Raw genomic sequence first — 21,041 nt, 5'->3', positions numbered from 1 at the left:
GCAAGCGCCGACGCAGCCCGGCTCGGCGATGCTGCGTGGCGAGCACGGCTCCCGCAGACACACCTCTTACCCAGCATCCGTCTGCCGCGTAGGGGGGCCCGGGAAATTGGGAAGGGGAGAGCGGAGGAGGGACTTCTGGCGATGGGTGGGTGGTTTTGGGGTGCCCTCCGGCCGTGCGTTGCTCTACACGGCCACCTCAGCCTCGTGCGACGCGGCATCCCCACCCCGTGCCGAAATCCCGGCCCCAGCGGCGCAGTCGTGCCATGGCTCCATCCTGGCCAGCCATCGGCACCGCAGCAATGCCCGCCTCTCCGGCTTTTCTTCCCCGCATTCCTGGTCTTGGCGTCTTTTTTAGAGGGAGAAGCGGGAGCGTGGCTTGAGCATCCACCGTAGCCCAGGTGCTCCCGGCACCGATGCCCCGGGAGAGTCCCGGAGGCCGAGGGACACCGGTGGGGACGGCCGAGCGGGAGGCAGGGGACGGGCTGCCGGCCCAGAGCCGGCCCAGCACCCTGCTCAGCTTCACCCAAAATAAGTCGTTTACCGAGAGCCGCATTTATTGGGAGCTGCAGGGGTGCTGGGGCTGCCCCGCTGCCCTCTCCCCAGCCCCACGGCACAGAGCACCGGGAGCGCCGGTCAAGGCACCAGCACACAGAGACCTGCCCGCCATCACTGTTTAACAGGTCTACCCCCTAATTGGGAATGCCTTTAATGGGCTTCGTAGGAGACACCAGGAGCCTTCCACAGGGCAGGTCGGGGCCGTGCGTGGCTCACACCGGCCCCAGCCCGGACTCCTGCCATGCAGCACCCAGTGTCCCTATGCATATGTCCCTATGGGTGGCACATCCCAGCCCAAGAGCCAGCGGCCGGGGATGCAGCAGCTCCCGGGATGGCGGTGACGATCCATGCCATAGGAAGAGCCCCAGGAACCATCCCGGCGTGCCCTTCTGCCCGCGCCCCCCGGTCCCCCGGCGGCTGTACCCCGGCCTGCCCGTGTCACACGTGCGCCTGCCATTTCCTCAAATAAGCAGCTAATCTCCATCAATCATAATTTCGCGCAATTATCATAATAGGGCCATTTTGCACTTATCCTCGCCACGTGACGCAGGAGGCACTTACGGCTCCACTTCACGCCGAGCGTCTCCGAGCTGCTCCCGTCCCCGGGGAGTCCCGACGGCAATCGCGTCCCCCACAAGCTCCAGGGGACAGACCCGTCCCCTGCCACCCCGAGCGGATGCTCGTGCCGGGTGGGATGCGGGCACGGGGGGGATGGTAGCGGGACCGTGTCCCCCGGCTCGTGCCCTCCCACCACTGCAGCAGCAGCACAGGGGTTAAACCCCGAAATGGGGACAGTTAATCCGGTTTCTCCCACCATATGGCCCTGCCGGCCAGGCTCCCCGCACCACGGCAGCCCCTCGGTTGCGCCGATGCCACGCGGCGTGTGCGCGGCCAGCAGCCCCGGCGCTGACCCTCTGCTGGCTGGCGGGGAGCAGATTAGGAGGGGCTGGGAGGCGACGAGGCACGAGGGCTGCCGGTGGGAGATTAGGCACTGGCAGATGGATGGAGATCAAACGTTTCGCTCCACCTTGTTTACTACTCCCTCTTCGGTAGCAGCTGGGGACCCCGGCACAGGCTCCGGCTCTGTCCCACCTTGGGCTGGGAAAGGATAGGGCTGGGGACACGGTGCCCGCGGCCTTGGGGTGTCCCAGCGGGGATGGACGGGCTCCCCCCTTGCCGTGCTCCGTCCTTACCCCAAGCAGCATCACGGCGGCAGCCCCCTGTGCCCCCATCCCATCCCACCATGGAGCACCGGGTTGGAGCCACCGGCAGCCGTGGCACTCACCCTAAGCTCCCCGTCACCCAGCGGTGTTTGCGGTGTTTGCACCACCGTAGTAATTACTTTCCTTTCTTTTTTTTTTTTTTTTTAATAAATACGGATGTTGCCACAAGTAAACCCTAATGTAATAAAAGCTTTCTGCTGGATCCATAATTAATCAGCAAGCTGCGTAAAGTGGGAGGGTAGCAAGCGGAAAACCCTCACGCCAACGTGGGCCGCAGGGCTCGCACCCGGCTGGGAGGGAGGTGACAAACCACGGTGGCAGCCTGGGGACATCCCAGTGCCCCGGGGACCACTGCAGCAGCCCTGTGAGCCCAGGGTTGGGGGGTCCGTGGGTGGGCAGGGCTGCAGTACACCCGGGGCTCTGCTTTTGCGGTGCCCGGCTGCTCCACGGCAGCCGCAGGCACTGGGTATTTTGCTCCCAGCTGTGACGGCACATCTGGACTGACCCCTTCCCCGATGCGTTGTCCCCGCCACCCCGATACGGAGAACGGGGCCGGGCACCGCGCGTCTCTCCCCGTGCAGCCAAACGCTGGCACAGGGTGAGCCGGCATTGCCGCTGCTGAATAAACCACAACCCGCTCCCCCAGCACCGGCAATGGCCGGGGCTGGCTTGGCACCGCTGCGGAGCAGCTCTCTCCCTCCTGGCCCCGGGGAAGCGAATTGCGGCCCCGGCAGCCCCCCAGGACGGACGGCAGTGGCCGGGCGCTGCTCGGGGCCAGGGCTGAGCGTCGTCTCCGGGGATGTGGCCGACTCCAGATGGCCAGTGGCCACCAGGTGCCGGGGGACGGAGCAGCAGAGGGTGGCTCGGGGTGGACATCTGCTGCGCACGCGGCCAGCTGGCCCGGCAGCCTGCCACGGTCGCGGGGGGAGCACGGCCCCGTCACCCCCCCGCCCCGGGGATGGGGGTCCCTCTGCAACCTGGAGGGGCCACGTAGTCGCAGAGGAGGATGCTGCGGGGCGCACGCATCTGCGGCGACGGCCACAGGCCTGTCCCCACACCACGCACCCTGTCCCCTCCAGCCCCGGGACCACCGCAGGGATGATGGCACCCCACTCTCGTCACCCTGCTCCCCCTCGGTGGGGTGGGGGGGGTTAATCCCCGCAGCCTGCGGGGACCAGGGGAGGCCGGTGACAGATGGCGAGTGTGAAAAAGGAGAATGAAAGCGGCGGTGGCAGGGTGGTGGTGGGAGCCGGGCACATCTGCAGGGCAGCACGTGGGCACGGGGCACGCTGAACCCTCCCTGGTGGGTTCCAGGAGGGGTCCCTCCTGCAGCAGCTCCGCACAGGGGAGCCGCGCGATGGGAAGCCGTGCAACGGGGAGCGAGCCGTGCAACGGGGAGCGAGCCGTGCAACAGCCGTGCATTGGGGAGCCGTGCAACAGGGAGCCGTGCAACAGACATGCAATGGGGAATTGAGCGGTGGTGAGGGTACTGTACAACAGGGAAGGAGCCGTGCAATGGGGGAGCTCTGCAATGCGGAGGAAGCCGTGCAACTGGGAGGGAGCCTTGCAGTGGGGAACCGTGCAGCGTAGGAGGGAGCCATGCAGTGGAGAGCCGTGCAACAGGGAGCTGCGCAACACGGAGGGAGCCCTGCCACGGGGAGCCATGCAACGGGGAGGCGTGAAATGGGGAGCTGCGCATCAGGAAGGCGTGCAACGGGAGGGAGCCGTGCAATGGGGGACTGTGCAATGGGGAGGCGTGCGATGGGGAGGCGTGCAACGGGAGGGAGCCGTGCAACGGGAGGGAGCCGTGCAATGCGGAGCCATGCAACAGGGAGGCGTGCAACGGGGAGGCGTGCAACGGGAGGGAGCCGTGCAATGCGGAGCCATGCAACGGGGAGGCGTGCAACGGGGAGGCGTGCAACGGGGTGCCATGCAGCACGGCTGGCGCGGGGCTGGCGGGTGCAGGTCCCATCATGGCGGGGCTCTGCCCAAGGCTGGGCTCCCGTCCTCGTTTCCGCTCCCAGCCCCGCTGCGCCTCGCTGGGCTGCCGGCCGCCGGCCCCGGGGTGGAAACACACCTGAGGGAGGTGGGTGGGGGGTCACCCCGGCCGCCCCGCTTCACGCGCCGCCGCGCACAGCCGGAAAAACAAGGCTCCAGCAGAGGAGCGGGCTGCGGGAGGGGGACGGCGCCGGGACACGTGCCGCCGGAGAAGGGCCGGCGCGCGGCGGCTTGCGCGGCACAAGGGCCACGTGCCTCCGTGCGAGGGGCTGCCCCGCTGCCCGCGCCACGGCCGGGCCGGCAGCGTCCCGTCGCCGGGGGTGCGGCGGGGCTGTGCGGGGAGTCCTGCCCCATCCCACCATGGCTGGACCCCTGTGCCCGTCACCCACGGGTGCCCCCAGCCACGTGCCACGTCTTGCCGGCGACTTGCCGGGAGAGGGTCCGGCTGTCCCCGTGCCCCCCGCCGTCGCATCCCGCATGTTCCCTGTTGCTGCAGAGGCGAACGCAAATCTGCAGCGGGACCGGCCAAAAATAATAAAGCGGGCTGGGATTCCGCTCGGCACCGTGGGGGTCGGTGCTGCCCGGCTGTCCCGTGCCGAGGTCCCTTGCCGGCTCCCGCCGAGCCCCCACCCGAGCTTTGCTCCAGCCCGGCTGGGAGGTGCTGGATGCGGCCACGGGGCCGGAGCGGGGGGAGAACGTGGTGCTGCCGCCGGCGTGGAGCTCCAGCTCGGCCGCCATGTGCCACCGTGGTGGCCTTTGCGTGTCCCTGGGGGTGTCTGTGTGTCCCCCCCCCCCCCTCAGGAGGTGCCGTGGGTCCAGGCTCCGCAAAGCGGGGGTCCCGGGCCGTTCCTCAGCCTTCCCGAAACCCAGCTGATCCCGGGCGGGGCTGCAGCTCCACGACGTCACGGATGCCCGCCGTGACGTCAGAGGACGCCACGGTGACACCGCAGGGGGCTGCGGTGACGTCAGAGGCACGCCGCGGCACCAGCGGAGGACGCCGACTCCCCGTGCACGACAAGCCCCACCCCCTACGTGGGCGGTTTGGGGCCAAATCCCCATAAAACGGGTGTGGGGCCTTGGGGGGGGGACACGTTTAGGGCGCGGAACGCGGGGGGCCGCGGGGCCGCGTTTCCGCCGGAGCCCGTTCGCGGGCGGACCGGTCCCCCGGTGCGCGGTGCCGCCGCCAGGTGAGGCCCCGCCGGGGCTGCGGGAGGAGGCGGAGGGGGGGGGCCGGGGGCCCGGACCCCTGAAGCGGGCCCGGACCCCTGAAGCGGGCCCGGACCCCTGAAGCGGGCCCGGACCCCTGAAGCGGGCCCGGTCTTGTCCCGTTAAACCGGGCCTGAACCTTGAGCCGGTGCTTTTAGGCCCGGCTGTCCTCCCCTGCGGGACCCGCTGGCCTGTGGCGGGTCTCGGCCGTGGCTCCGGGCCGGCCCCGGTCCCTGCGGGGGGGGGGGGGTCACACCGGCCCTTCGTTCCCTTGACACGGTGGGACGCTGGTGTGTGGCAGCGCTGAGCCTGGTGAGGCCAATTTTCATCCTCCGTAGCTTGGAAATAATGGGGCGAGGGGGTTTTTCCTGCTGCTGCTGCGAGATGTGATGTGGGTAGGGTGAAGGGCAGAGAGTTGGGGTGAAAGAAGAATAAAGCCCGTCCTTCTTGGGAGATATGTGGGGTCTGCGAGGGCTCAGCCTCACGCCTTCCAGCTCCGTGGCACTTTGCAGTGGGTTTTGCCATGCCGGGAGCTGGTGTGAGCTCCCCAGCTGCTTTCGTTTCTTCCTTTAGCCATAGGAAGGTGGGGGCTGAGCCTTCTCTTTCAAGGCAGCAAACACTCGTCTGCTGCACTGCCACGATCTTCTGCCCAAGGCCCCCGGTGACAAACTTCGTATTCCGGTATGCTCTGCCAAAGTTTGTGTTACCAGCTATCCCTGAGCAACGTGTGAGGTGAAGGAAACAGCCCCCGGCGTTACTTCTGCCCGTCCCGAGTGTCTGCAAGTCAGCGCACGCACAGTCAACGCTAGTTCTCTGAAGTCCATAAATGCACAGGCCTGGCTAAAGGTGCTGCTGTTTATTGTTCCATTAAATCTGGACTGGCGCTGTGGTGAAAAGGGAATAATGTAATTTTTGGAAGGCGCTGCTCTGAAGCAGCAGCTAACACCTGCTCTGGAGCCGTATGAGGAAGAGTGAGTACGCCAAGTGCACTTAGCTGCGCTGGGCTGGAGCATGGCGTGATCCTGGCAAACGGCTGCTTCCAATTAATGCCCTTCTTAATGTCTGGGGCATTAACATCTCGCCAGTGAGCTGGCCTTGGGCGTGGGTTAGGAGGAGGTGGTTTGGTTTAGGTTACAAATGGTATTGGCTCTTTATATTTTAGTCTCTGCAGAGAAATGGAAAGATGTCATGCAAGCTTTTTCATGACCTGTTTTGGTTTTTTTCCATGCTGATGGTATATGTCATGAGTGCACATGGTTATTACGCTCTGGGTTAAAGCCTCTCCCCCTCCCAGATGTTTCCGCACTAAATCACAAGTTTCTTTTGCAGAAGCAGAAATTGAGGTCAATATGCAAAAGAAAATATGTGCAAAACCAATGTCTGGTGGGAAAAATGCTCTGAAGGTGGATGGGAGAAACTGTGGGGTTCACAGCTATGTCTAGGCAAAAATAAACACGCGCTGCTGTCAGCAGGTGCTGCCCGTGGACATGTCTGAGCAGCCTGAGCTGGGTTAAGCCGTGTTCAGCTTGTCCCTGAGTAGCTGCCAGTTCTCTGGATCTTTTTAGTTTCAGCTCCTCCCCATGGTGGGAAGCTGAGCTAGGAGGCTATTTGAGTTGAGCCACACCACTAATAGGTATTTATAAGAAAATTTGTAAAAAATCAAGTCATTATTGCCAGCGTTGAGGAAGTGTCGCGTACACTCTTACAGAGTGAGAAGTTGTCGTCCTTTGGCTGTCTCCTCTTGTCATAGTATCTCTCTGGGGATGCTTCGTGGTGGTGTTTAATAGCAGCCGTTAGATAGGCCATGCAGTAAAGCCCTTTCTCTTCTGCCACAGCCCTGTTCTTTCCTCTCTGCTCCCCTGTTGGTGTCGGTGAAGGTCTCTGTGTGGAGAGGGTGCTTGCTTTTGCTGAGCTTCCAGCCAGAGCTCCAGGCTCTGTGCAAAGGGGCGTTAGGATTCTTCTGAAGCATCTCCTCAGTCCTTTCAATTTATTGCTTCTTCCTCTTGTCTTTGGTGTACCAGTCGTCTCCCCTGCAAAGTGTTCCTGTAGTCCCCAAGGCTTCCTTCTCCCTGTTATATTCTTATGGGTTTCGCACTGTGCATTAACTTTTTTCCCTGATGTTTCTGTGAGATGATCCAGGTAGAGTCCAATACTATTACACAAACTTTTCCCTTTGAAAAAGAGGGGATGATGAAAAGAGGGGTAAAGTGCAAACTTCTGGTACTTCTCGCCAGTTACCGCAAAAGCTTTTTTGGTAACTTCTCCTGTGAGCAGATAGGTTGATATCATCATGCTGTCTAAGCACAAAGGCAGAATGCGTGCCGTTTGTGCCAGCCCGTGATCTTCCTGTAAAGCCTTTAATGGTGCTGGTATGCCTCCCCATTTCTTTCTGGAGACTTTCTCTTAATGCCTCTGTGCATCGTGTCATCGCTGTGGCGGAGTGGCTGGGCCAGGCTGATGGTTGGGCTGGGCTCAGATCAAGCTCTGGCTGCCCAGGTGGAGCCTGGTGCCATGGCGGAGCTTGTCCCCATGCTCTGCCTGGCTCCGGGTGCTGCCAGGTTGGTACTTTCAGAAGTGCCGTACCAAACCCACAGGTCAGCGTGTGTGCGGCTGCGGTTCCCTGCTGCTGTTTGCTGGGAAAACCAGCTGCTCGGCGTGGGGAGGGCTCCTGCTGCCTGCGGCTGTTCCGGAGCTGTTAACCACTTGGTCCGTCACGTAAGAGCTTTTGAGCTGAAGCAGTGTTTGTGATGGATGACCCGTCAGGTGGGAGGGTTTGGGCACTTCCCTGTATTTAGATGTGCTATTGCTTGAAAGAAAGATCACACAGGAAACAATCTTCCACTGGGCTAAACCTTAGGAGGCTTGGATTTCATGTCTAGCTCCATGCTGCCTAACTGGAAGCACAGAGCAAGGCAATAGTTTACCAAAGCAGTGGGAACTGCAAATTGAGAGCTAGGTACTGTTGTAATTATTTAATTTCTTTAAATGCTGGTCCCGCTGAGTTAGAGTGGCACCTCAAGTAGCCACTACTTAGTGGCCTAATATTACTGATCGATGAAAACTATTTCATAATTTAACTTAGACTGTTTTTTAGGGACATGGAGGCTGTATAGGGAAGGGTCTCTGTCTCCTGTTCCATCTGGGCAGGGCCTAGCGCACTGGGGATGCAGCAGTCTGAAGCATAAACATTAATAATACAGTGGGTATTATTCAAATGAAGGCTGCCACTTTTCCTTTGTGGGAATAAACCCCTGGGTAATTGCTGCACATACTTATCTGTTCCTATAATTGCTTTCTGCAGAATCACTTCAAAACAAGCGGTGCTGGCAGGATGCTGGTCTCCCTGCTCTTCCCCCAAGTGAGCCGGCCGCTTCGATGCCTCGTCCAGGACTTGCACCGTTGCAGGTGGGGGTTGCGTGGGCAGAACAGGGCTGGCTGTCCTCGCAGGGGTCTGCAGACTGTGCGGGCAACCTACAGCAGTGACGTTACCCCTGTCTTCACTAGGGCTTTGGCTTTTGGTGATAAAATCGCCATTGTTGACCAAAACGGTGAGCACACTTACAGGGACCTTCTCAGCCGGAGTCTATGCTTGTGCCAAGAGATCTGTAGAGCTCTGGAGTGCTCCAGCAGGGACTTGAAGGAAGAGAGGATCTCATTTTTGTGTCCCAATGATGCCTCATATGTGGTGGCCCAGTGGGCTTCCTGGATGAGTGGGGGCATAGCAGTGCCCCTTTACAAGAAACACCCTGTGCAGGAACTGGAGTATGTGATTCAGGATTCGCAGAGCGCTCTAGTCATCGCAGCAGAGGAATATGTGGGGAAAATAGCCCCTAGTGCTGAGAAGCTGGGAGTCCCGGTTCTGCCGCTTCTTAGGTCTCGTAGTGATGAATCTGCAAGTCATGCGGCAGTGGAAGAGGGTCCCTTGACAACCTGCTCCTCATGGAAGGACAGAGGAGCCATGATCATCTACACTAGTGGGACAACGGGAAGACCGAAAGGTGTCCTCAGCACCCATGAGAACGTACAAGCTGTGGTGAGTGCCGCTTTCCCTCTGCAAAGCTCGTGCCAAGTTACAGAGGTCTTGGCCTTCAGAGCTGATTTGGGGTTGCAAACCTCAAAGCACGACACACCTTACCACAACCGAGTTCCTGCGCAGAGCTGTGGGATTGTATCTCAAAAGTCCTCAACCCTTTTGAAGTGAACACACAGGGGCGTGTTTGAGGCTCTAAACCTTGTCCTTTTGGTGTTGTGCTGCAACTGCAGCCAGGAGCAGATGGACTCTTCTCCCTGCTTTCCTGGAAAGCAGAAGGGATGAGACCTGTTGTAAAAAGACTGCTTTCTTTACAGTTTGCTTTTCTTTACTGTGACTAGGAAAAAATCTGTGCCCCTAATTGGAATATAACTTAGCCCAGCCCTGTACAGTACTGTGTGAAGTCTGTGCATTATTCAGCTATATATCCCCAAGGCAAAAAATCCATTAGCTCTCTGAGCCAAAAGGAATTAAAAGTTTGAATGAGCCTGCTGACTACCTCACCAGTTGGTTATCACTGCCTGCAACTGATAGACTCATGCCATTAGGGAAAAAGGGCAGGGAATACATCGTGCCTTACGGATGCCTCTGAGAGCTTACGTTGTTCTGGGTGCTCAGATACTGCAATGTCGGGAGTGGTATGAAAGCCTTGATGGATAGAGCCAGGGCTTGGCTATATTGGGCAAAGAATCTGTTCCCTTACAAATATGCTGATCATTTGGGAGGTGGCCTGAGCAGTCACCATCTTTTGTGCCGTCTTACAGAAAGCCTAAAACCTTCTCCCTGCCCTGTGGAACAGGGTTGTGAATGACATGACTAAATTCCACTGTTCAAATGCTTTTTTATTTTTAGATGGCTGGAAATAAGCTTTCCAGTTGCTAACGCTGTGCTCTGAAGGTTATTGTTCACCCAGAAGCCTGAGGTCTAACGCTTCAGACGATTATCCCTTCATAGCAGAGTATTTTATAAGCTTGATATACTAATTTTTTTTAATAACATGAAGCCTACTATATCTGCCAGCTCTGCATGTGCAGTAGCAGGCTAATAATTTTGTAGGCCCTGCTTAAAATAATTGTTGACTATTTCCCAGAAATGAGGAAGAGTTTTGCTGATGTATACGAAGACACGTACTGATGAGACGCAGGAGGAATTCCTCTTGTATTCAACTGTTGTGGCGGAAATTTTGCTTGTGCTGACCCTAAAGGAAAGATTTTTGTGCCCAAGTGTTGTTCCAGGAGGACTGGGATTTCTGCTGCCAGCTGTGCCCAGGGGATCTGGGGCCCTGGATACCTTGGGCTTTTCAAGCAGTGGGAGTCTTTCCTCCTGCCCTAACACTGGGTTATATGTTTTCTTCTGCAGACCACGGGGCTGGTTGAAAAATGGGAGTGGAAGAAGGAGGATGTTATCCTGCATGTGCTGCCTTTACATCATGTCCACGGGGTGATCAATAAGCTCCTCTGTCCTCTCTGGGTGGGAGCGACATGCATCATGTTACCTGAATTCAATGCACAGATGGTAAGCCTGGAGGGATTGCGCGTTGTCTTTGAAATTCAGCAGCAAGACCCCATGCATTGTAATTAGAGCAACTTTGGAAATAAGTTCTTAAAGAATTCCAGCCTCTTCAGCCACTGGCTGCATGCCATTCACAAAGTGTCTGTTAAAAACCACTCTTGGTTGGACACTCAGTCTGGGGTAAATGTGCTCTTCTGGAGGCTACAACTTGTTTAAGTGTGACGTATGTAATAGTACGCTACACTGCCCCTCCTCATGATGTTGAGGGTCTCTGACTGGAAGTGGGCCCTTCTATGTACCCACTTAAGAGCATCTGCACCCAGAATGAGGGTTGTTAATTTTCCAGTACCAGGAAAGGTGGAAATACTGGATTTTTCTCTTGCATGTTAGCGGTGTGCTGCTTGAAGCTATGCTGCTTGTTGGCATTTTTAGTAGCTTGCATTTTTCCCTTCCAATCCTACGTCCTCAGTGCTTTGTATTACATTACATGACAGAACACAGGCTTTAGAGTTTCTTGCAGCCCAGGTAAGAGAAATACTGGTACTCATCACTTGCATGGAAACACTGCTCTTCCTCTGTGGAGAAATGAACGTCAACAGATCTCTTGGTTTAGACTCAGCGATATGACAGAGTTTGCAAATTGAGACCTTCTTGCAGCCTTGCAGGAAAGGTGGCAGGAGGGAGACCTTACCTGAATGCAGTAGAGACATGCTTATAATGTTGTTTTCTAGTTGAGACAGGAAACACCAGTCCCAGTGCTCTGCTTCTCTTGTTCCTTGCTGCAGTGGCAGGCTGCTGACCTAAAGAGAGGAAGAAAAGGGACTAGAAACAGGGCAACCAACAGTAAGGTTTGAACAGAACAGTTTCTACAATTACTGGCCCCTGGGATCCAGCACCGTTCATCTACGTCTCCCAGTGTTGTGGGTGGTGTGAGAGATGTTGGAGTGTCACTGTTAAGGGAGCAACTGGATTTTCAGGTGCTGCTGCCACCTCATAGCAGAAAGAAAACAAGGGTTGTTGTACAGAACACCCTGGGAAAGTGCAAAGAGTCTGTTAAGCCTGTGCTTTGTAACTAAACAGGCTGCTTTACCTGTTTATTCATATGCTGGGTGGCCTTGTCACACTGAAAAGACAAAGTGCAAAGGTGTGGGATACACCCAGAAGCCTTTGACTGTGCTGTTGTCAGGCGAGGGTGAGCCTGGGCTCTGATACGAGCGGCTGCAGGACCATGTGATTCTTCGTTGCTTATTTCTGCTTCTCAGAGAAGCAACCACAGAAAATGCACGCTTCCTTTCTTATTTCAAGATGGCCCTGACACCTGAACATCCAGTTGCTGCCCGCGCACTGACGCTTTGGCGGGGAAACAGCCCCAGAATCCTGGAGGGGTAGCTCTGCATTTGCATTTCCAAGGTAAATAGGTAGGATGCTATGGTAGAAGAAGGCAGGAAGGTCCCTTGGCAGCTGTAGCCAGGGCGCTCTCCTCGATGGTCGCTGCCAAAGTGTCTTCCCCTGTCTTTAGGTTGTCACCCCAAAAGCTCAGGGTGCAGTAGGGACATGTGCCCCACCAAAGCTGGAGCTCAGAGCGTGGCCAGCCCTGGTGATGCTGGTGAGGTGGCAGAAGAGCATGCTGGTAGCCTGGAAGCAAAGCCAAGCCCTCTGGAGGGCGCGTTTCTCCACGTCCTGTGCCACCGGTGATTGATTGTCCCTTATACCCTTGTGTTTTTCTCTGCTCTCTCCCGACATCTGCAAATCAATGAGCTGACGTTGAAGGATGGGTTCAGGTGCGGGGGAGCGGGACACCCCGCCTGCCTTCTCTGATCAAAGCTCTCCCCCAGACTTGACAACCAAGGGCAAGCGGGGACAGTGCTGGAGGGTGTCTGCTTGACCCTGGAGGTTGAACTTGGGCAGGGAGGTCGGCGTGGCAAGCGTGCCTGCCGCCGCGAGTGCCGTTCCGAGGGCTCTCAGGTGCATTCGGGCTCTGAAGGACGTCATTTGCTTTTTCTGGGTTTTTTTTATTCCCTTTATTTTTCCGAGGGCCTCCCCTGGGAGCTGAAAGTGGTTTGATCGACACTACAAAGAAAGCACATGAGGGTAAATAAGGCTTTCTTGTGGAGTTTAATGCAAGCTGCCTTTCAGTTCCAGTCTATTTTCACCAGCTGTTTACAAAATGCCCTTTGCTACTGAAATCAGCTTTCAGAAAAGCAGCGGAGTTTCAGTGGAGGATTTTGCAAAAGGAGCCCGAGTTTTGCTATGTGCTTTTTTCCTTCGCTGCACCTTGAGAAAGCAGCCAATTATAGTGTGATATAAAGAAACTCGAATGGCAGCTAAAACACTTGACAGGCTGATCAAAACAAGGCTAGGAACTTACTCTCAACCTGCTGCAGACATATTTAGCCTTGAGTGATACTGGCAAGGGTTCAAGAGAAACCGCAGCAGCATGCCCAATGTGTGTTTGGTTTCTAATCACTAACACTTCATTATACAAAATAAATACTTTATTATTACAGTGTTTATTAAATTACATAATTTGCGGCGTGCCTTATAGTCGTGGATACAGATGCCAGTCTGGTTTCGGTAGTGGTAATAATGTTCTTTTCTTTTTTTCTTAGTTAGAAGACGTTTCAAGCCCCAGACCAAGGCTTGCTTGTCGTTCCCTGCAGTGCAGTGTTAGGAGGTGGCATCTTTCAGACCCTTCTGTCTGTTTTTGGTAACTGTCCAAGGAAAGGTTAAAAATCAAGACTGTGGAGTAACCCCAGTGTCCTGACCAACATCCACTCTCTTACTAAAACAGCATCTGATGTCTGTGGCTGCACGCAAGCTATTGCTGAGGCCACAAGGGCTCATTAAAGTGTATTGAGATGCCTCAAGCGTGAAAGTTGCTGCATAAAATCAGATTCTTTTTATTAAATGAGGACATCCATTACTTTGCACTAGCTACTGTACATGTTATAATTCACTTTATAGCACCATCTGTTAAGACTGTCTTGCTTAAGCTTTTTGTAGCATCTTTTTATTGTAAGTTATTAAAAAATATGGCTGCATCTATTAATCACTTATTAATAAAGGGTTTATAAATGGGCCCTTAATTTCCAGCGTTACAGTCCACTTGTACATGATGTGCTAAGTCCTCTGGTGCGCGTACTCCTTGGGGTGCAGTGTGTCTCCATGGGCAGCCCTTCTCGGGCCGCTGCCTGCGCTCCTGCCTGCAGACCACGGACTGGCACCCAGTGCTCCTGCCCATGCTTCTGGTGCTTGGGATCAACAGCGCTGACTGCGGGGGGAGAAATTTCAGTGCTGCTATGAGCATGTGGACTTGGAGCGGGCAGGAGAACAGCAGTGAGCCTTAAAGTGCATTCCTCCCAGCAGCTGTGTGGGGCAAGAGTGTTGTTGTGATGTTGTTGGGTTTTTTGTTTTTTGGTTTTTTTTTTGGTTGGTTGGTTTTGGGTTTGTTTTTTTTTTTTTTTTTCCAAGGGTGAGGACTGGGAGGGCAGAAACCTCCTTTGGAGCCAGAGCAAGCTGCAGCCTAAACATCCCTATATGATCCTTCCATCATAACTTGCTTCCAAGCTAAGTTTACTTCTCCAGCTGCACTGTTCCTGTTTGCAGGCAGCCAGCATTTCTCAGCTGCTTCTGAGCCTAGTTGAAATGCCTGCCTTTTTTTTCTTACGCAGGAGCAGAAATTTTAAAGATGCTGGATTTGTACAGTTTTTCTGTAAATTGGTGGCCAGAGGAGAAGAGATTAATGCCTCTGCTTAAGGAAGGAGTGCAAGGTGAGCCTTATCCTTACTGGGCATTGGAGAAAGCCCATGACCAAGTGCTTTTTGAAGGCCTCTAGAGCATCGGGCTTTGCGCCAAACAGACACTAGAGCATCCGTTCCCCAAAGACTCCCTCTCTCCATCTCCCTTCCCCGCATCGATTCAGTGACGGCTGCGAAGGCTGAGCACACCCTGTGGTGTGACTGTTACTCAATGGAAATGTCAGCGAGTCTGGAGAGAGAGACCCAGGGGAAGTCATGCGTCCTCTGTGCCGGTGCTCTTGCCGTGACAGTCACACGTTGATGATCCTGTTCTGGACTGGGACCCGGCTGCGCTGGGCACCCTGCGGACAGGAGTCTTTCGGAGCGAGTTGTGAGGTCAGTGTCTGCTTTGCAGGATCCTATGCTGAGGCTTTTGGCCAAAGTGGATCCACCCTGAGTTTGAACAACAGCTTGTTTTTGCCTTGGACCACCTCTGATCTCTCCTTAAAGGAAAGATGTTCTAATAGCAAAAGGCTCCCTGTCAGCTCTTCACATTGATAAATGTGAGATTGGATCCCAGGAGGTCTTTCAGCCTTAAGTACGGAGTGGGAAGGTGGGGAAGTATTCAAAAACATGAAGGAAAAAACCTTGCTCTGAGTGATGGGGGAAGCTTATAGAAATCTCAACTTGGTGTGACCTAGTTGTGGCGTGCACTGCCCGCTTGCCTCTGCTAGGCAGGTTTCGAGCTGTGGTGTGCTGCCTGCAGAATGACAATGCTGTCTGTACCCTGCAACTGCTTCCATGATAAATATGCCAAGATGCAGATTTAGTGCCCTTAAGTTCCAAAAGGAGCTGTTGTTTTGGTGCCTGTGTTACTGCACGTCTGACTTAAGGTGCCTCCGAGGATCAAGCCCTCTAAAAATCATACCCGGTTTTACAATGTCACACGCAAAGCCATCAAAATCATTAATTTTATTTGGACCCTTCTTTCTAGGCGTTTGGCCTGATGGGAATGATGAGTGCCCAAAGCTAGTGTGTGATTCGGGACTAATTCCCCCGACATGCTGTGAGCGTGCTGTCACCCATGGCAGCTTTTTCCCGTGGTGGGAGGCTGCCGCAGACCTGATGCTTGTCGAGCTTGCATGTGAGGTGTTGCTCGGGGGTCACTGCTGCATCGTATGGTTGTACCCCTGACTTCCTCGTGAAGACCAGCAGCCTGTGCTACATCTGCAAGCAAACTGTTTGTCCTTGCTGCTGCTGTTATCTGTGTGGACCAGGCTGGGCTGAGGCTGGGCGCTGATGCTTTATACCTTCACTGGGCTGTGCGGGGAGATCTATGGCTCGGCAGTCACGGTTGCCTCCGGGAAGGAGAAGTGTGCACCGCAGTGAGCCTCTCCCCTTGATATGTCAATTCTGCAAACATCACTCTGGGCAGCTCTTTTAGTTTATTTAAAAAAAAAAAAGGCAAATCCAAGCAGAGGAGTCTGATCTCCAATAACCAAGCATGGCTAAGACGCTGCTCATAGCATGCTGGGGATTGTGTCTCCCATCCAGTTTCAGCTGGAGAAAGGCAATTGTCTTTTCATCCGTTAATGGGAGGCTTCAGAGGAGTAATTTTATTTCAGACTCAAAGAGGAGTCGGTGGAGGGAGGAGCAGGTCACTAGTGAATGGATTATGTTTGATCACTTCTCACAGACCTGGCTTTAAAAAGTTAGAGTTTTTCTTCCCGTCTCCCCAGATCTGCCGTCTGTCCTCAGCATCTGTTACGGAGTAATGTCTTTTGATGTGTGTGGGGAAATATAAAAAATGGAACCAGAGCCTGTCATATTTACTTATATTACCAGGTCCCAGGGAAAGCACTTGCTCCTTTCAGTATGCCTAAAGCATAGGAAGGGTTTAAAAGCTTCAGCCTGGAATGCAGAGGGGCCATCAGACTGCACTGATGAATAAATGATTAAAACCAGAGTCATGCAGAGCGCAAACAGTTTGGGGTTATAACAAACATGAGACGAAGCCACCAAGGGCCCAATTTCCCTTTGAAGAGAAGAATGTTTCTCTCTCTGCATATTGCTACGAACCATCATGGCTCGGTCCTTAGCAGAGCGCAGAGCTCTCCTTGATCCTCTCCCATCTCATGTTGTGCCCGTCTGCCTTTGTTGGGGATAAACCGGTGTCAGACATGGGTGCGTGGTCCTGCCATCCCTTTGGTGATACTGGAGAGTTCTGGGAGCTTTCTGTCCTTGGTGTTAGGCACAGGGTCTTGTCAAACGAGGATCAGGCTTGGCTGCAGCCACGTTGCTGCCTGTTGCTCTTGCAGATGCTCCGAAAATTGCGGGCGCCCTTTTCCTCCCCGGCAGTGCTGCCTGCATGGCAGTGATCGGTGCAAAACACAAGCCCATCTGCCCAATCAAAAGGCAAGTAAAGGGATGATTTAGCCTTGCATTAGGGGTATTGTTACTTTTGAAAAGGTTTAAAAAAAATTCAATAACAACTGAAAATGATACAATAATTTTATAGAAGAGAGGAGCTGTAGTATCTGTCAATACAGGCAGCAGCAAGGGATGTCTATTATCCGTTTGCGATCTGATGGGAAAATCCATGCTGATATTCACTTCCTTTTCAGCTTTTAGGCATTTTTGCCTGCAGCTCTTCTGGCTGTTTTTGGCAGTCCTGTATCAGGCAAAGTCTTGCAAGATTCAGCATACAAATGGTTGTTGCCACCTTCTTTTCTTTTTTTGCATTAGAAGATGCCCAGATGTTGGTAGATATGGTGTTTTCTGTCTAGTTTATGGCATTGTGCATCTCCCTCTGAAGGTGAGGCCTCTGTAAAGGAAAAAAAAGTTACTGCCTTTTCTCCTCTGTGCTTGTATCTCTTGCTTCGGGTGATCTTAGCAGATATGGAGGCTGGTTGGGAAGGCTGCTGTATGGAATGACCATCTCTTGGAGCAGCTTGCATGTTCCTCTGTCCTCATTCACCATCATGCCATCTGTGTGCTGGAAGAAATATGTGGGAAAAATCTTACAGCTGTGTCTGTTGTTTTGTATGTCCTGGTGTAATTTTTTCCTTTTTTTTTTTTTTTTTCCATTTACTGATGGCAAAATCCCACTGGCCTGCCCATGGAATTGTCCAGATATGATTTTGTGCAGTGGGAGGGGAAGAAAATCAGGAATGTCAGGCTGACGGGAAGTCTGTTGGGAACAGAAGGTCTCCCACTTCTTTGCTGGCTCAGGCAGCCCTCTCCTGTAAGCCTGCCCTGGGCTTTCACTGCTGTTATGGCTGGTAGGAAGCTGTTCCCACTCTTGCTGTCTTGCAGTTAGAAAGTTTTTGTTTCTAGCCCTCGTTTATCTTAAAAGGAATCTTGGTCCATCTCCTGAACGTATTCCATCAGAAGACTGCTGCTTCCCTTGTGTCCGGTGAGCGCTCGGTGCAAAGTCCGGCAGCCCTGGCACAGTGTCATGTTTGCCTCTGGAATCCGTGGCTTTTTAAAAGCACTTGGAGTCCTGAGGTATCAGGTGAGCAAAATAAAATGAAGTGATGGGCTGCCAATACCCTGTCCACAGGTGATTGATGTGGTGATGGTGACACATGGGATAACAGAAGAGGAGATTGATTGTGCTGCTCTAAGCCTGACGGTGTGGGAGGATGCCGTGCGCTGGAAGGGCAAAGCTGGCCTCTTGCTATGAGCCTGTCCAAGCCCCGGGATTGATTGATTAGTCCCAGGTAACGAGACTTTCCCAGATCCTTCTCTCAAACCGTGAAGTTATAGTTATAAAACAGAAATAGCTGTTACAGCTGGCTGGGCAGTGACAAGCTCTCCGGACAGCTCGGGGTCTGCGGAGGGCTTGGGGCTGCCAGCTTTGTACCAAGGCTCAGCGCTTAGTACCATTAAAACACATGGGTAGGATCCAGATTTGGCTGAGCAGGAGCAGAGCAGGTGGAGAGGTTTGGCTGTCAGCAGATCACCCCGGCAGCTGGTGGCACAAATCCAAAGGCAGCTGCTTATCTTCAGGAAGGGGCTGTTGCTGGGGCGAGTTGGACTGACACCGAAAAAGCTGCTCCTGTGGCTGGAGTGGTGCTAGGGAGGATTTTGTCTAGGGCAGGAGTGGAACAGGCGTGCGAGGAAAGGGGACTCTGGGGTGCAAGAGAGATCTGCTGTGTTTTGGAGCAATGGTTTGTTGTTTTTTTTTTTTTTTTTTCAAATCCAAATCCGTGTGAAAATAACTGTGCTGCGTGGCCGGACTAGAAGTCTGCCTGTGTTCCCCACAGCTGCTCTGGACTTGTGAAAGCAAAAAAAAAATCGAAAAGCAAGGATCTAACAGCCCCAAGCATCTGTCTCCCTTCAATTCTTTTGGCACAGTCCTGATCCCTGCTTTTTATCACGCTTCTCTCCCTGCCCAAGGAAATGGTTCTTGGGAGCACCAGGCTGAGGAGAGCAGGTCCGTGCATTCAGCCCCTGGCTTTGGAGAGGTCCTTCTCCATCCTGGTGCCTCCAATGAGAAAGATATTGGGGGGTTGAAGAGAAAAAGAACTTTGGGGAAAGAGGCTGGGAGGAATATGGCAGGGGTTAGATCCTTTTAAATGCAATTTTGTCTATTCCAGCTTGCTTTAGGGGATCGTGCTGGTAGGTGGGGTTTCTGCAAGGAAGTGTGATGTTCCCTCTCTGGGCATGTCACCCGTCGGTCTGGGCAAGTCATGTTCCTCCTCTGCTTTCCCTGATGCTGAGGGGATCTTGCGGTGCTCATGTCCCGGCTCCGAAGGTGTCCGGGGGGCTTCCACCTTGTGCATTTGTCTCGCCCCGTCGAGGACCATCTCTGGGCTGGGAGGCAGCATGAAATCCCTTCTGTTTGGTGGGACGGTGCCTTTGTTGGATGTGTCCGGCTCGATTAAGAATAACAACATGGTGGCGGTGGGGTTTTTTTTTTTAGGAGCTGATTGTTCTGAAGCAGTGGAGTGAGAGATGTGGGGGGAGGCGGTGCCGGCGCAGCGAAGTAGAAAGTAATGAAATGGAGCCTGAGCGAGCGGGACGGAGGGGAAGGGGGCAGAGTGACAGCATGAAGGAGAATCACTTGTTCACCTTCAATCAATTCCTGCTTTTTCTCGCCGTCGCACGCGCCTGTGTGCAGCTGAGCGTGCGCGGGCAGGGAGGGGAGAGGCGGCGCGCGTTGTCAGGAGCTGTTAGGAAATACATTTGTCAACAACGGGGCAGGGACCGGAGCGAAAGGAAAGAGGCGGCCGTCACCGTAGCCTTTAATTTATTGATGACTTTGGATCGTTCCTGTCTTGGGAAGAGCTTATCTAGGGGGAAGAGTGGCGAGGTGTGGAAGGAATGGGCCCAATTGCAATATTTATGGCTCCTTCCCGTTGCTAGCTGCTCCCAGGAGGGGCTGCTCAGGCAGGGCAGCAGCCAGGGGTCGCTTAGTCTTCATCCCCGCCCCCAGCAGAGCTGGCTCCTGGAATTTGCCCCCATTTGTAGTTGCCACATGTTAGCAGGAGTCGCAGCTGAAGAACATCCATCCCAGAGGGATGGTTCCTCTCGGGAAGAGCGGGGTTGGTGTAGTGGCCCTCCTGGCTACAGCTGTTTTACCTGTGGTTTCTGATGGCTGATCTGAGCTCTCTGGTGGCCCGTGTCTTTGCGCCTGCTCACCAGAAGATGACCATTTCCATTGCAGTGGAGTTTCACTCTCAGTTAAAGTGTGTGATATCTCTCTTCCCAGCCCTGCCAACCATCTTAAAAGCATTTCTCCCTTCAAGGCTCAAGTCTGTGGGCTCCTACCTGTGTATCACGTTCTTTGCGTGTGGCTTAGTGTCTTTGCAAAGAAGAGCTCCCATGCTCTGAAAAGCTGGTGGCTTTGTGTAGCCTCTGAAGAGTTGTACGTGATAAGGGAATTAATTGATTCTGCCACAAGCTTACGTCTTCATGAGCAAATTCTTGGCTGTAACATGATGGTACTAAAAATGCTATTTCCATCATCTTGTGCTTATTGAGAGTGAAAGCAGGTGGGTGATCCACTGGTAGAATGAGGAGGTTGAATATTGTGCTTTGGGCAAGAAGGGCATGATGAGGGTTGGGAGCTGTTGTTCTGGACGTGGATGAGGTGCACACACCAGGCTTCCAGTTGTTTGTACTTTCCAGAAGTCTTAGATAGCAGAGGTTTGACTGTTTGTGACCAGCCCAGGGTGGCTTTGTTTTGGACAAGCCTGTCACCCTCCGGTACCTCAGTTGCCCCTTGCAGTGTACGAAGGAGCAGTGGTGGGGCTCACTGCCCTGTGAGGCGTTTGCAGACCCCTCACTTGTGAACCTCTTCAAAGATGTTGAGAAGTTAGCATGGACAGCGCTGACAATCACTTCCCTCTACAATTTACATTGAGGTGTATTTTTATACATGTGTGTTCCCTTCCTTTCTAGGTTTGGAAGAAGTTCCTAAGCTCCCAGGCTCCCCGTATCAGTGTCTTCATGGCAGTGCCCACTATCTATGCCAAGCTGATAGAGTATTATGACAAGCATTTCTCTCAACCGCAAGTCCAGGATTTCGTGCGTGCGTTTTGCCAGGAGAACATCAGGTAGGTGAGCGATGCCCCTCTGGGCAGGGGCTGCTGGTGGCTAGCTGTCCCCACAGTGGATCTGCCGAGATTTCTTTTTAGGATCACCTCTTTGCAGTGCTGATTGTTGTGCTTTAGTGTCTGTTTGACAAGAACCAGGGTGACATTACTTAGTCATGAGCCACTCTTGCATGGTAAGGCCAGAAGGGGTCTGCATGCTCATTATATGTGTCACCCT

The 21,041-nt window shown here is 54.1% G+C and overlaps 1 protein-coding gene across 8 annotated transcripts in view; it reads left to right on the top strand.

The window, feature by feature from the left end:
• Window positions 1-4,873: 4,873 nt before the first annotated feature.
• ACSF3 (acyl-CoA synthetase family member 3) overlaps window positions 4,874-21,041 on the top strand; it is a 67,226-nt gene continuing 51,058 nt past the window's right edge. Inside the window, exons 1-5 of one of the 8 annotated variants that reach the window (XM_075039812.1) lie at window positions 4,874-4,963; window positions 8,284-8,387; window positions 8,487-9,015; window positions 10,372-10,527; window positions 20,670-20,824. In XM_075039812.1, the coding sequence (XP_074895913.1) occupies window positions 8,314-8,387; window positions 8,487-9,015; window positions 10,372-10,527; window positions 20,670-20,824 (914 nt within the window). In that variant the 5' untranslated portion in view covers window positions 4,874-4,963; window positions 8,284-8,313. Of the gene's footprint in view, window positions 4,964-5,100; window positions 5,295-6,011; window positions 7,698-8,283; window positions 9,016-10,371; window positions 10,528-20,669; window positions 20,825-21,041 lie in introns of those variants that run through there. The other 7 variants (XM_075039811.1, XM_075039807.1, XM_075039809.1 and 4 more) reach the window with 7 other exon arrangements.

This window comes from Buteo buteo, chromosome 11 (assembly GCF_964188355.1).
Source record: "Buteo buteo chromosome 11, bButBut1.hap1.1, whole genome shotgun sequence".
In the NCBI taxonomy this organism is placed as follows: Eukaryota; Metazoa; Chordata; class Aves; order Accipitriformes; family Accipitridae; genus Buteo; species Buteo buteo.
The sequence above is the reverse complement of the archived record's forward strand: the minus strand, read 5'-3'. Positions and strand labels throughout refer to the sequence as shown.